The sequence below is a fragment of the Meleagris gallopavo genome, chromosome 20 (assembly GCF_905368555.1).
Source record: "Meleagris gallopavo chromosome 20, MGAL_WU_HG_1.1, whole genome shotgun sequence".
Taxonomy (NCBI): domain Eukaryota; kingdom Metazoa; phylum Chordata; class Aves; order Galliformes; family Phasianidae; genus Meleagris; species Meleagris gallopavo.
In genome coordinates this window covers 4,642,194-4,656,863 of record NC_139423.1, presented here as the reverse complement: position 1 = coordinate 4,656,863, position 14,670 = coordinate 4,642,194, and the positions used below count along the sequence as shown (strand labels likewise).

The 14,670-nt window shown below is 42.1% G+C and overlaps 2 protein-coding genes across 6 annotated transcripts in view; one reads left to right on the top strand and one right to left on the bottom strand.

The window, feature by feature from the left end:
• Positions 1-6,608, bottom strand: part of RECQL5 (RecQ like helicase 5) — a 36,147-nt gene extending 29,539 nt beyond the window's left edge. For 2 of the 4 annotated variants that reach the window (XM_085239995.1, XM_085239996.1), the window contains exons 1-7: positions 6,456-6,608; positions 5,925-6,055; positions 4,674-4,795; positions 2,776-3,294; positions 1,958-2,063; positions 1,405-1,516; positions 14-176 (exon numbers count right to left, since the gene is read on the bottom strand). In XM_085239995.1, the coding sequence (XP_085096121.1) occupies positions 14-176; positions 1,405-1,516; positions 1,958-2,063; positions 2,776-3,294; positions 4,674-4,795; positions 5,925-6,055; positions 6,456-6,469 (1,167 nt within the window). In that variant the 5' untranslated portion in view covers positions 6,470-6,608. Of the gene's footprint in view, positions 1-13; positions 177-1,404; positions 1,517-1,957; positions 2,064-2,775; positions 3,295-3,401; positions 3,559-4,673; positions 4,796-5,924; positions 6,056-6,307; positions 6,384-6,455 lie in introns of those variants that run through there. The other 2 variants (XM_085239997.1, XM_085239998.1) reach the window with 2 other exon arrangements.
• SAP30BP (SAP30 binding protein) overlaps positions 6,593-14,670 on the top strand; it is a 28,789-nt gene continuing 20,711 nt past the window's right edge. The window contains exons 1-3 of one of the 2 annotated variants that reach the window (XM_085240007.1): positions 6,593-6,758; positions 6,903-7,012; positions 9,979-10,026. In XM_085240007.1, the coding sequence (XP_085096133.1) occupies positions 6,644-6,758; positions 6,903-7,012; positions 9,979-10,026 (273 nt within the window). In that variant the 5' untranslated portion in view covers positions 6,593-6,643. The remainder of the gene's footprint in view (positions 6,759-6,902; positions 7,013-9,978; positions 10,027-14,670) is intronic. The other variant, XM_019621687.3, reaches the window with a different exon arrangement.

Below are 14,670 nucleotides of genomic sequence, written 5' to 3'. Positions count from 1 at the left end.
CTGCCAAACTTACCTGGATTTTAGAGAGCTCCTTCTTAATCAGGAAGCTAACTTGATCCCGGTCGTTCCTAGAGTAATAGAGGCGGCAGCAGGAGGGCTTCCCATCTCTCCCAGCTCTGCCAGACTCTTGGTAATATCCTGCCATTGACTTGGCAATGTTCCAATGAGCAACAAACCTGCAAGTGATAACACAATGGAAACACAAGGCTTTCTCAACTCAGGGCGCACGCAAATGTGTTCGTGGATATTAACAACAGAGTAAATAATAAGGCAGCAAAAGCATAAAAGACAGAGAATTTAGCAGAACAAGGGATTCTGAACATAAAAGTGGCTTAACATAAGACAGAAGGAAAGCAGCAGAACTATGTAAGCCAATGCATGTGAACAAGTGAGCAGGACACCACACAAAATGGCTGAAAGCAAAAGGGCACACAAATATCCAAACATAACTGCACAGCTGTGAAGAGCAAGAATAAGGACACTGATTTAAGGAGTTCAGAATATTTTACCATAAAACAAGGGATTTTAAAAAGCCCTATTTATTCCCTGGAGCACAATTTGAAATACTTGATTTTAAAAAGACATTTTGACAATGAAGTCTGCGAGGAAAATTCTACCTCACCAAACTTACTTGTAGACAAAGGCACCTTTCCCAAGTCAGCAAATATGACTACGAATTGCTGCTAAACTGTAAGTAATCCCCGAATGAATGTTTTTAAACGCACTGCCACAAGACAGTGCTTTAAATCTGCTTGTGTTTGAATATTTAAAAACTCAGTTCATACCTGTGTTCAGTCCTGAGAGATCTGAGCATTTTACCATGCAGTAATGCTGCCAATATTTTAAATACCAGTCTGCCTCAAAACTGGTCTTTTTAAAGCTTTGCATGTTTTAGCTATATTTTACCCTCTGTCAGCTCTATGCATTTCAGATATTTTTTGCTGGTTTATTGGCAACTGCAGTGAACAGGGGAGAAACTAACTTCAGCAGGTCATTAATTCACGCTACTCTTTCAAAAATTAGTTGCATGTTACATGCAACAAGCAGTAAAACAGTCTGATATTGCTACAGAATCCTGTTATCTGTCAGCACAGAGGATGGCATAATTATTTAACAAGGCACAGTTTAATGGCACAGTTGTGAATAGATGTGATAGCCTCAGTGATGTCTTGTTACTCTCCTACAGCACTCAGAGTAATTGCTTTACGTGGATTTTGAGTAAAGATCAGCTCCATGTAGGTTGTTGCATGGCTTCTAAGAAAACTTCCAGCTATATTTTTATGAGTTTCAGCAAGTCTTCATCAAGTGTTTGAGTCAGATGTACCAGGTAATAGACACTGAGGTTTTCCCTTCCTCCTGCTCAGGTTTCAGTCTCTGGTGGAGCACAACACTCAGTTCACAAACCTGACATTTGCTTTGTCTACTCCCATTCCAAAACTGATGGTTGCAACAATAACTGGGATCTTCTCCTCCATCCATTCATTCTGGACTGAAGTCCTGTCAGCTGCCTTGAGCCCTGGAAATGGAAAAAGATGAAAGGAAACAAAATAAAACAAAAAAGGGAAGAAGTATTTTGTGCCCCTTCCTCACATTCCCCCACTGCAACCCCCTCAACTGAAAACAAACCAATGTACACACTCTTCTCTGTCCATGTTTAAGCTGGCCAGGGATCAAGCAGAAGTCAGCAGCAGCTGTTTCTGTTCCAAAGAGAAAAATCTGGAACATTCCTGGGAGGAGTGCAGTTATATTTAGGCCATGTAAGATCCAACAAAACCAACAGCTCTGAAGTGGAGAGAATGCTGTTCTGCTCTGTGACCCATATTTACCTCAAAGATGCATGACCATTAGACACATTGCAGACCACGCCAAGAAACCTAATTTCTAGATAATCCCATCTATACCTTAAAGGTGATATAGTTCAATTCTACCAGCTGCTGAGAGATGCAGATTTCAGTACCTGCATGATACGCTTTGGCTTTCACTCCTCGGTAGCTCAATTCAATAGCCAGCTGGTCACACACATCCCTCATCCTGCAGTACACAATGCCACAGCCAGAGTACACCTGGGCACACAGGAGAGAAAGTCTGTGATGCTGGCTGAAGTCAATCAACAAAGCTGCAGTCATCAATAAAGAGGAAATGGAGGGATGTCTAAAGCTCATCTCAACTCCAAGATGGTTCCACAGCAACTTAAAGATATTGTCTTGGCACAGAAGTAAATTAGATTTAAGGACAGCTCCCTTACAAGTCCTACAAGGACTAAAAAACGCCAAACAAACGTGGTCCCCCAACCTCTCTCAAAGAATACAAAGCAAGAAGCAGTAACCCTCCACATTGCAATAAACTAAGGTGCAGAGACTGACTTATTTGCCAAGTTATTTTGGGAATTGGTTTTAGAGCAAGAAATTCAACACAGCACTCCAAGTGCTGTTGTTTGTCCTTGTTGTATTTCATCACTGACACTGAAAGAGCAGAACACTATCATACACTGACTGCCTGGGACATGAAATAACAAAGACAGAAATACTATTTGCATACTCCTAATACATTTTCTTTTAAATCAACCCCTTTCTGAAGACATCTGCATTTGAAAAAAAATGCAGTTCCATATTCTACTTGTTTTAGAGGAACTAAAAAACAAATGAGCACCTTCCTTCCAGGTGCTCCTTCCTCCTTTCCTGTCACAGACTTGTCAGGGCCATTCTCATCACCAATCACTGACCACTAAGGAAGATTTGGTTCAGCCTAGCCTTCTTCCTCAAATGAAAAACCTACCCCAGTGGTGTTCTTCACTTCCAGTGCCTTCAGACAGAAATCCTTCAAGTTGGCATAAGGATCAGTCAAAAGCTCTTTGAATTGCACATCGTAGAACAAGTTAGATCTGAAGCAAGGAGTCTTAAAGGTGGCAAGTGGCTGCTTTAGCTTAAGTGCTGTCACAATATCCTCCTGGACTTGCTTGGTAGCAGTGGCAGTCAAAGCAACACATGGTGTATTGGGTATGCGAGATCTCAAGGTGCCCAGCCGCAGGTAATCCGGTCGGAAATCGTGTCCCCACTGGGAGACACAATGAGCTTCATCAATTATCAGGTAGGACAGGAGATTTCGAGACACTAGGGAGTTGAGTGTAGGCTGGAAGGATGAGGCAGCTGCCATCTCTGGGGTGATGTACAGAAGCTTTATCTGGGGCTTCTCATTTGCTAAGTCAGCCAAGATGGTCTTCTTTTCCTGGGCGGAAACCTTGGAGTTCAGAGAGCAGGCTTTGATCTTCAGAGCCAGCAAGTGGTCCACTTGGTCCTGGAGTGAATATATAATGAAAATAAAATGAGAAGGAAATAGCATTAAAGAAAGCCTCCATCGCTATGGAAGTCTACAAGCAAGATTTATGAGGCCCCAACTTTTACCTCCAGGACCAAGCCTCAGGATAACATCCAGTTATAGTGCAGCTATTTACCACTTCGCTCCAGACGCCCTTATCTTCAGCAGTCAGTGTATCTGTTTGGCTCTTAACATCCAACTCCTTTTTTCAGCTTCCATTCACTTTAAATGGTCACTTTGCTACTAAGGAATATCAGCACAGAGCGATGCAGAATACTTAGTCATAGCCACAGTGAGATGAAATGAGCACCAATGTCTCAAAATTTACCCTACCAAGTTGTCATGGATGGAAAATGAATAAAACTGCTATACAAAAACAGAGCACATTTCATTCCAAAATAACCAAAGGATTTTGTAAAGCTGGCTGAGATAAGATGAAACACAAAGGCTAGTGTGAATCACCACTGTAACAGAAGTGAGTGTGAACAAGAATCATGTTTTGAAAATCAGGAAGAAAACAGCATCACATTCAGATACACCTAGATGAACATGGGATGTACAATGCACTCTATCCAGACACTGATTCCATTCACTTGTGCTTGACTAGCACATAACATTTCAAAAGATATGAGTAATCCTGAAAGATTAATGCCTCATCTTATCATTCTAACCGGTTTCAGTTTCAAGCCAATTCTTAATTCTTGATGTTCACTGTAGGCTACAACACCAGCTATTGTGCATTGTTAGTGCTATAGCTGCTCTTATAGGGAAGCATTAGGTGATGAAAACAGTAGAAAAGGCAAAATACACAAACAAAAGGTCATATCAATGACAGTGCTCAAGGAGGAGCTCTGCTAAACCAGCTTCTCCCCATGACACAAAGACAGACCACAACAAAAGACAGTTTGATGCAAAAAAAATTATGCCTTCAGAAGCAATTTCATCATTACTAGAGTTGTAACCCTGTAGGTAAAATGGAAGTTTTCTTCTGAGTAAAGAGTTGGTACGTTTGGGGTACTCAACTTTGCTGCTTCTGTACAGCACAATGGAGATAAAAGACAGCTGCTGAAAATAGAAAAAGAATCAGTTATAGAATTCAGCAGGCTATTATCAAGGAAGGAATGCCCTCTTTTACAGAGCTACATATATCAAACCAGATCCATCCTATTAGGCAGTTAATCTGAAGCCTCTTCACCTGTCACCAGGCTAAAGAAAGCATGCCAAGACATCAAGACAAGAATGCAGAAGCAGAGTAACAGCAAAGCCTTGTGGTCAGAAAAGAGAGAGACAGCTGTGCCTCCAAAGTCTCCTGACCCCTTTCACTGACTGCTTTTCCACAGCTAACAGGAGACAGTTACCTGAATCAGTGCAATCAGAGGTGAAATGACAATGGTGATGCCCACTGCCAGAACTGCAGGAAGCTGGTAGCACAAGGATTTCCCTGCCCCTGTGGGCATACATACAAAGACATCCTTCTCGCCTGCAAAGACAACAGAACAAAGCTCAAGGCTATTGAGTGATGGCGAGTTCCCAGGGCTCTGTCTGGAGGGATGGGCACAAAGGCATGTAATCTGTGAGAAACAGCAAATCTGTGCACGTACCATGTAGCATACCAACAAAAGACACTTCATTTCGGGTTCCAAAAGGATAATTATTTGCATGCCTGCATTGCTTTCCTTCAAAGAATCTCTGATCACTTTGTGAACATTAAGGAACAGCCTTTCACAAATACCAGAAGGTGCACAGAAACCAAGATAAAGAGAAGTTAAATAGCTAATCCAGATTAATGCTGATTCTCTTACAGATTAGCTGCTTTCACTCATCTTACAGGCCTCCAGTTACCAAACAACCAGTCCCAGGACAGATCTTTATCACACCCTCCCAAAGCTTATCCCAAAAAGTAAATCTCAACCACACAGATAACATTATTCCGTTAGTAACTGTCACCATGCTAAGGAGAAACTACTTCAAGTCAGGAAGATGCCAACACATATAGTTTTAACATGGAAAAACAGCCAGCTAACAGAACACTACTTTCAGCCAATCTATTATCAGTAGCACATCTGCAGGTGACAGATGAAAACTGTAACCACATCCTGCATGCTGAATTTTACACTGTTCTGATTTGCATTATGAGACCTGCAAGGAGAGCAGATGGTCAGCAGTGTGTGTATGTGTGTGTGAGCTGCCTGTCCAACCAACAGTGGTGGACAGTTAACTTCAGCACAGCTGTGTGTTTCCGATAACGTCCACATCATTCAGACAATAGAGGTTAACTCTGCAAATGTAGAAATGTGGGTAGTTTCAACCTCATCTGACCAAAGCATGCTACCAGATGCCTCTGATGGAGATACTGGAAACACTAAAATTGAATGCTATTCCTGATCAATGCAATAGGGCTCTTACAAAATAAATATATGGGAGAACAGGTACACCAAAGCCATGCTCAGAAAACTTCGTTTGCAACACATGCTTGCACTCCTATGCCACTGAAGTGATCTCTGAGCAGAGGAGGCTGAGGAGGGCTCAGAGGGCTGGTGGTCCTTCATGGAGCAGGCAGCGTCTTCTCAGAGCCAGCTGCTGCAGAGCTTTCAGACGCTGAGCCTCACCTCTCACCACAGCCATGGTTGCACTTTCCTGCAGGGAAGTCTTGAACGATTCAAACCCGAAGACCTTTCCCAGCGTTTTCCGGACCCTGCCCTGCAGGCCTGGGGCTGCCGTGCTGCTCATCTCGGAGAAGCTGCGGATGGAGGAACTGATACTGAGTCCCCCCTTCTGAGGCGAGCCCCCCGCCCTGCTCCCCTGACAGATCCCCCCTTTGTGGGAGCTGCCCCCTCGCTGCCCCTCAGCCTCATTCCTTGTGAGATCTCCATGAGGCGGGGTCAGCTGGGGGTCTCGGAGCACGTTCCCGCCGCCAGCCCCTCACAGCTTCCCCTCAACGCGCCCACGGGCCGTATCCTTCCGCCCCTTCCCCAACCGAACCCCTCCGCACCCCGGCCCCCACTCTCTGCGCTTCCTCGGGTTCCAGGCGGGCGCCGTTGTGGCGCCGGGTGATGACGTCAGAAGCCGCTCTTAAAGGGCCAACCCCATCTTAAAATTTAAAAAGCAAAGCAACCCCCCAAAAAAATTACCCGTCTCACCTTTGACCCTTCATTTCATCCTATATAATGTCTTCACTGAGAGTTTTGCCCGTCTCGCAGTGTGCCAGCATCGACATTCCCACGTTGATCAGCGCCCGTTTAAAGCGGAAGGAAGAGGGCGGCGTTGTTATGGCGACTGCTCTGACGTCATTTCTGCGCGACGGAAGCGCGCCCGCCTGTGGCAGAAAATGGCGGCGGCGAAGCGCAGCGTCCTGTCCTCGTTGGCGGTTTATGCTGAGGATTCAGACCCAGAGTCGGATAGCGAGACCGGGACGGCGGGAAGCGATGGGGGAACGGCTACGGGTGAGGGTGGGGAGGGGCCTGGGGAAAGCAGTGGACTGACCTGGAGCCATTTCCCCGCCTTCCTATCAGAGAGGGGAAGGCCCCGCTCGTTTTATCTCTCCTTTCTCATTGTTTGCTTTCTGTTTTTCTCCTCTTTTGCTTTAGGAGAGAAAGGAGGGCTCGTCTCGGTTGGGTATGGAGAAGATGATTTCAGCCGCCTGGATGGGGATGAGGAGGGATATGAAGAAGAGGACGACGAGAACAGCAGGCAGTCAGTAAGTATCTCGCAGTTCCTGGGGCTTGTCTTGCTCGCAGTCATGCGTTGCAAAGCCTTTTGCTCCTGGGAGAGCCCCTGAGTGGCACCCTGAGCTGGAAGCTGGTGGCACTGCCTCCTGGTGCAGGTTTCAGCACTTCTCAAGTATTGTAATTCACTTTATTTTCAAATAGAAGGCATTTGCCTTGGAGCCCAATGGCAGTTTGGTGCAGATCTTGCTGCTTGTTACTAACTCTGTTGATGCTGTTTGATTCTTCTATGGGGAAGAAACTGTCACTGTGAATGTACACTATTCCTTAAGCATTGTTAGCATGTATGAGAATGCTAAGGGAGAAAAATGCTGTTGCGTTGTCAGCTGGAAAATTGAAAAGAATGAAGTTCTGTCACGTCTTCAATTATTCTTCTGTGTGTAACTCAACTTACTACATCAAGTTAACTTGATGTAGCAGTGTCTTGTCTAGACTTGAGTGGCTTTTGTTTGTCATAGGTGCATGGCATGTATATAATACCACATAAATACCACAACAACTGATGCACTTTAAGACAGGGCATTTAGTTTACTGCACGTGAGTGCACCTATTACACAAAAAAGGACAAATACTTCTGGTGTGTCTGGAGGAGTGAAGCAATAAGTCTTGAGGAGGTAGGAGGAGGTTCTTGTCTCCTTTTTCTTCTATCAACCTTTTGCAGAACCCTGTTTTATTTTTACTCTACTCTATTTTTTGGCAACTTAGTACATGAAGGAAATAGGGCTGTGTTGCTACAGCTTCCCCTTATTGAAATCTACTTTGTGTGCATTAGATCGTTCTCTTATGTGACCCTCACTGCTCTGGCCATCTGCTTCCCCACTTAGCAGAGAAGAAATTTGTCTCTTTTCCTATTTGTTTTGTTCTGTTTCTGACTGGAGTAAGTGTGAGCAATAGCATTCGCAGTGATTGTCTGGCTAAGTGAAGTAATAACGCTTCTTTACTGCATTAGTCATTCTCCTCTTCATATCCAAGGCTTATAGACTCTTTCAGTGAGATCTCTTCATTTTAACAGTGGTAGGTGTGATGCGGATGTTCCTCAACAACTAAGTATGTAAAATGGGTAGTCTATATTGAACATGCCTTGTCAGTATAGATTTTAACCATCCATTACCTGGGAAGTTCAAGGTACTATGTAAGAAATGGCAATTGGTGAAATCACTCCAGTGTTTAGCTAGGAAATCTTGCATATGTTTTCAGTTATTGTACTGATCTGTGGAGATTAATTAGGGTGCCTTATCTGTAGTCTTGTTGCAAGACAGCAGCATATTTTCTTTAACTAGAATCAAGGGATTCCTTGATAGAGTGTAGCATGGGTAGTTACTGATTACGAGCTGTTTTTGGAAAGCAGTACAAATTGGATTCAGGTTGTTTTGGGGCTTTAACAAAATAACCCAGTGCTTATATTATCTATCTTATCTGCTGTTTGTTATTTTTATCTTCAGAGGAAGTTTCAGTAATGTTTTCTTGCTGTTTCAGAGATGTCCCCAGCTAGGTTAGAAGGTTTTTGAAGCTATTTCAGTTAAGTGTTCATCTAATGAATGATTAAACTTATTGTTATTATTTGAAAATTGCTTCTTTTTGAATGTGCGTGGGAGCTTGGAGAGAAATCTCACTTGTGATCAAGTACCAACTAACTTGGTACTGTGGTTCTTCTTCAGTTATACAGTTCTGTTATTGAACTTGATTGCTAAAACTGAGTTATTGGCACACATGTATGCTTTAGGAATGTAAGATGGAGAGTATTTGAAGTGAAGAAAGGGTTTGGTATCTCACTTCTGTGGTATGCACATGTTAATTCCTGCAATTAAAACTTTGGTGTCACTGGGTAATCATTCTGTAGCTTGCCTTGCCAGAACCTGAGTGTATGCTAACACCCTGAAGTGTGCACTTCATGTTAACCCTTCCTCTCAGTTGCACGTAATCTTTTTTGTTTGTTTGTTTTGAAATACCAAGTTATATTTTGGGGCCAAAGCTCAAATGAAGTAGTGAAGTTCAAAGGAAAAACTGTTTTGAATTGTGTGAGCATGAAAACTATTTTTTTTTTTTCCTACTCCTCTATTTGCTTTGAACCCAGAGTATCTATTTACAGACATAGCTCTAGGATCCCCAGTGAAGCACTGGGCAATGGAACAGTAGGTTTATCTACCAGTTTTGTATCAAAGCTATTGCTTACTACTTCTCATGAGAATTTTATACAAGGCTGAATCTGGTATTTCAAGAGCTCTCAAGGCAAAAACTTGCCAGTTTCTTCTTATATCTGGGTAGAGATGAAAATTAGCTGGTATCTGTTATCTGAAACTGAAACTAGTGGGATGTTCCTCTCTATGGACGTTCATGTAATCAGTAAATGAGGCCACGAGAGCACTATGCAAGGAAAGATGTGTCAATAAACATTACTGGATCTTTCAAACTTGGCACTAGGGCAGATCCTCACCAAGCCTGCATGTTTGCTTGGATGGCAGGCAAGTTGTGTGTCTTCTATGTGTCGCTGGTGTGTGCTTGGGAATATAATAGGCCTTGCAAGTGCTGCTTTTGCTGTGAGCCCTGCTGAACAGGGGCGAGTGCAAGAGAAGCCCCCACCTGCCAACCAGAAAAGACAGAATTATCAAATGACAAATATTTTTCTTCCTAGCTCTGTTGATTTTTATTGTCTAGCTCTGAACATTGAGGAGCAACGTGACTTTTGTGGAAGACGTTTGCTACTGAATTATGCTCTTACCTTAAAAAGGAAACAAACTTCTAACAAAACTACAGTTTTGTTTTTTTCCCCTATTACCGTAGGGCTTGTTTGCTGGTCATGAGTGGGTGGGGCAAAAGTAACTTCCATTAGAAGGGTCTTGGAGAACTGCTGGGCTGCTGAGCACAAGCCCTTTGCTATAAGTGCAGTTACTTTCCAGCCTTCTCTTTAAGCTTAATCCTGTAAATTCTTGTCTTGTAGGAAGATGACGATTCAGAGACTGAAAAACCTGAGGCTGGTGACCTAAAGGTATTTGGAAGTGTGGCACGGTGGTGGGGGGAAAGCTCAGTACAAGAGGAAAAAGTCTTAAAAGCATGGCTTTGGTGTTCATTTCTGATCTTCTGTAGCTAGTTTTGTACTTTCTTTTTGTAGATGTAACGTGATTTTTGACTTTAATTCTGGCTTCTGTCAAAATTAGTAAAGTAGTTAAGCTATGGACTGAGTGATGGTGAGGAACTGCAGTCTTCTGAGTTAGATCAGAGGTGTATTTTGTGACAGCATCTTGCCTGTTTTTCAGTGATCAGGGAGAGGTGGTGTTAAGTGCAGAATTCTCTTATTTCTGACCAGCATTATTTGAAAAGCTGTAGTTAGAACCACTTAATGAATAAATATCACATGTTCCCTGAGGTCATAAAACATGTCAATTATCAACATTATCAATTCAGTTGTGCCCAGAAAAACATTTCCAGGTTTTACAGTTAACACTTACATCTGTTAGAAAAAATGTGTGGCAAAAGGAAGTTCGATTGAAATACAAAGCAGTGAGACCTGGATTCAGGCAGAAAGAGTCTGAGCTTGACCTCCTGTCTGCAACTGAAAGTTACTATAGATTATGGTAGTACATAAACTGCTTTTTCAGTTTCTACTTATCTTGCTATATAAATTGGTTTCCCAAGTTAAATTTCATTAAAACCCTTTTACATAATGAGCAAACTTCTTAAGATAAAGGAACCTGCCATGCTGTCATTTTCTCTGCATTAGGAAAAGTAAGTAGAAACAGTTGACATAGAAGCAGTGTGTGAATGCTGTTGAAGTTTTAACACCTGTTCCTCTGTGATCTCTTCTTTACAAGAAATATATATCCTCTGCAGATTTAAGAAGATGCCTCAAAGCAAGATACGGTGAAATCTCTATGTAAATTTGTTAGTAGAAAAAACACCAGAAGAAGCAGCTTAGTGGATTGTAAAAATGACAATAAGTAGAATGGGCATCTTTCCTCTGCTTCTTGAATTTGGAATGTTCTTATTCAGCACAGGCACACCCAAGTAGAAACAGGCAGTTCAGGTAAGAACATTCTGAGTAGTTAACAGCAAAACAGGTAGGTTGAACTGAAGTGTTAGAGAAAAACAGACATTCAGACTATATACTTTAGCTTGAGTAGACTAATTTTTCTGCTTTAAAATAAAGTTACCAGCTGTAAAGCTGGTATTACTTCCTTACAATGCTTGCTAAATTGATTGTCGCTTTTGGCTTTCGCAGTTAGAAAGTAAAATACAATTCCTTTCATCCTAGCATGGCATGAAAAGTGAGGATTTGAGAAGATTATCGGGGAGGCAGATCTGAACTTCATGAGTTCTAGACTTTTGTTATCTTTAATAGTGGTCCTTAAATGTAAGTGGAAAAAAAAACACAGCCTCCTTTGCTATGAGCATACTGCAAGACAGCCCAGACAAGGTGTGTTCATGTTGTAAAGCATAGTGTGGGATGCTGAAGGGAGTTGCTGTAGCCGTACTACAAAGAAATTCATTTGGTATGGTGGGAAGGAATAGAAAATTTGTGTAAAAGTCCTTTCTACTTGCAGCAGTAAGAAATGTTTATCTCCCTTTTCCACCAAGTGGCAGTGTTCTCCTGGTTCCTTCCTCACTGCTTTGAGCTTGCAGTGTATGTGAGAACTAGAGAGTAAGAGTTGTGGTTACTCTAAATCCAAAGTGTGGCGGGAAGTGAGGCACTTGATTACCTAGCTGACACTTTTGGATAACTTTATTTCTTTTTTCCCAGCTGAGTGCTGTAGCTGTTCTTGCTCTCATTCTTACTATGAGATGTCACAGGCCTGAAAACATACTTAAATAGATGATGTGAGCCTTTTGTATGCAGCTAGGGTGTTCCCAGTGTCTGAGTCTGTGTGCAGAAGGCCAATCCTTTAAAATGCATGAATGACATGAAACCATTGCAAATGATTAGTTAATTATAGTCTTTTCAAGTTCTGAGTATACATTCAGATTCTTTTTCTATTGTTTTCCCATCTGAACATGTGGTGAATGAACTATTTTATCTTATTTGAATAATTGAGGAGAACAGCTGACAGGCCAAGTTGTGTGGAGGAGTTCCTTGTTGCTGGAGCATCCCGTGACTTGGCTTCATTTTTTGCTTGGATAGTAACAAACACAAAACCTCCAGCGTGGTGGTCAGTTTTGGATATGAATAAGGAGACTAAAAGTGGGGAATGGTGTAAAAACTGGCAGTGACAATTGTAATGGTAAAGTGATGATGGGGAGAGTGGAATTCATGGCCTGCCTCAAAGATGCAGTGGGGAGACTTTTCTACTCCAGTATATGGTATTTACATTTGCCTCTGGTTTTTAATCTTGACTCTACCCGTCTTGATCTTGAAGACTCATCACATCTGTCTATCCTTACAGCCCTTGTTCCTCACTAGAGGTAAAGGAAATAAGAAGGCCTGGCTGGAACTGCAGCTTTCATCTTTTTTTTTTTTTTTTTTTTTTTTCTTTTTTAAACTTATCTTCTGCTGAGCAGAAAGTTTCAATGAGCTTATCAAAATAAAATACTGATATCAGTCCACTGTGTTGTCTACCCTTGGGGAGTCAAGTGGAAATTTTCTATGAATCTATTTGGGGAAAGAGATGTGCCAGGTATAGAAGAGTATTTAGGCTTCATCAGGCATCTGAAAGAATTATCCCACATCAGGCTTTTAGCTCATAGGATTTTCTGTTACTGCACACCTGTGAGGCAGTCCTGAATGCTATATGCTTGTAATAAAACAATTTCTCCTCTTTAGGAAGCAAAGTCAGACAGAATTCTTGCATTCTGTAACTGAAGTGTTTCAGGGACCCACAGAAAATGAGAGATTCAAAGCTAGGTAAAGGAAATTGCTTCTCCAAATTTATCTCAGAAGGATGTGCTCAGACTTTGGAGCAGCACATTGTTAGTAGCCAAAATGGCTTCAGTGGTCCCTGCTTTTAGTATTAAATAAGCAGTTACAAACTTCAAACAAGCTACTGTCTTAAAGGGATTTCAGAAACAACGCTTTCTGCTTAGGGAAAAGAAGTGGTTCACAGAAACTGCTGGTAAAGGACTGGTGTCTTCTGGAATCCCAGAGCCTGGATGGATTCTTAGATCGTTTCATCAGGTGATGGAACCATGAGTACAAAATGAAGACACTGTGAAAATACCTGAAATTTGACATTCTGCTGGCAGTATTGGTTTGGAATGATGAGGGTTAAAGGGCCCTGTGGTGCCTGCCAGGTGCTTGGGCTCTTGCCAGCTACTGGTTATGGTTGCAACCTTGATGTAGGAACAAGGTACCAACCAGACTGCAGAGCTTGTTACAGGGGCCAGCCCTGCAGGAGGAGGAACATGAACCTTAAGTGCTGACTTTGTGCTCCAGGTCTTACTGGAAGGGTTCTGTGCTTGGTGCTGTAGGGCTGGATGAGTAACAGACTGCAGGAGGACAGGGCACAGCCCTTCAGCTTGGTTTGCTGGTATTTTCACAGAGGGAATCATTAACTCTTGAGCTTTGATTCTGTTATCAGGACTAGCCAGCACAGGAACTCTGATAAATATTGGCACTCCCTATGCAAGTATATGCTTAACACATGGTAACAGTTACTTGAAAGGAGTAACTTTCAGAAGAAGCTATGTTCTCTGGTTTTGTTTTAAGGGCCCTCCTGCATCTTTGTGGTATTCTGTTGAGAAGCAATCCAAGTGGAAGGTAGCAGAAAGGTGTCCCGTTTTCAGAGGTATGCTGTGTTTCTGTGCATGTCTAAGCACCACCTTTTGGTAGTCATCAAAGCTGTAGAGCCCTTATCAATCCAGTCAACCTGTGAATAACTTCCCTGTGTTATGATGCATAGATATGTATTAAGGTAGAGCTTTTGATTGTGATGTGGGTTGTTTTTTTTTTAAATATATCTTGCCTAGTCATTCATCTGTCTGTTTAAATACCAAAATTATCTTGATTTCAAGTAAAAGCCTTAGAGGATAAGAACAAGTAAGTGGGGGATTGTGTAGTAGTGTAGTCCTGATGATTGACTCTCATTTTGATAAGGCATGTGAATTTCTCTGTATTCAGCATGCATTCATCTAGCCAGATTATCAGAAGATACGTGAATGTACTCAGGAACTTACACCCCATGTAATTATTTTACTCTGAAAAAGGGAAAAGGAAAAAAAAAAAAAAGCATTAAGGGAAAAATGGTATCTATAATAGAAAGCTGTTCTTCCATTTTCACAGGCTGCAAGATGTAAAAGAAGGAGCTGGCCTCTAAAAACTTTAGAAAATAAATCAGAGTTGTTTGCTGTAGTGGTGGCAAAGGATGAAGTTTGTTTAGGAAATACCAGTCCTTGATACTTTCAGCTGCTTAGAAGGAATCCAAAAAATTCTGCTTAGAATGTTACAGGTCACCTGACTGAAGAACAACTGTTAAAGCTGCTGTTCTGCCCAAAAACTGTGCTCTTGGTGGCTGGTGCAGCTGTGTATTGATCTTGCAGTGGTTGGATCTGGGAGATGTAATGGCTTTAGAAGTGTGCTGTAGAAAGGCACTGCTGAAATCTCAACAGAATTAAAAAAAAAAAAAACATATTATGTTGTCCCTTGCCCTCCCTTTCTGATGCTATCAGGCTTAGTATTTTGGGCTCTAACAGACAAGACTGGCAG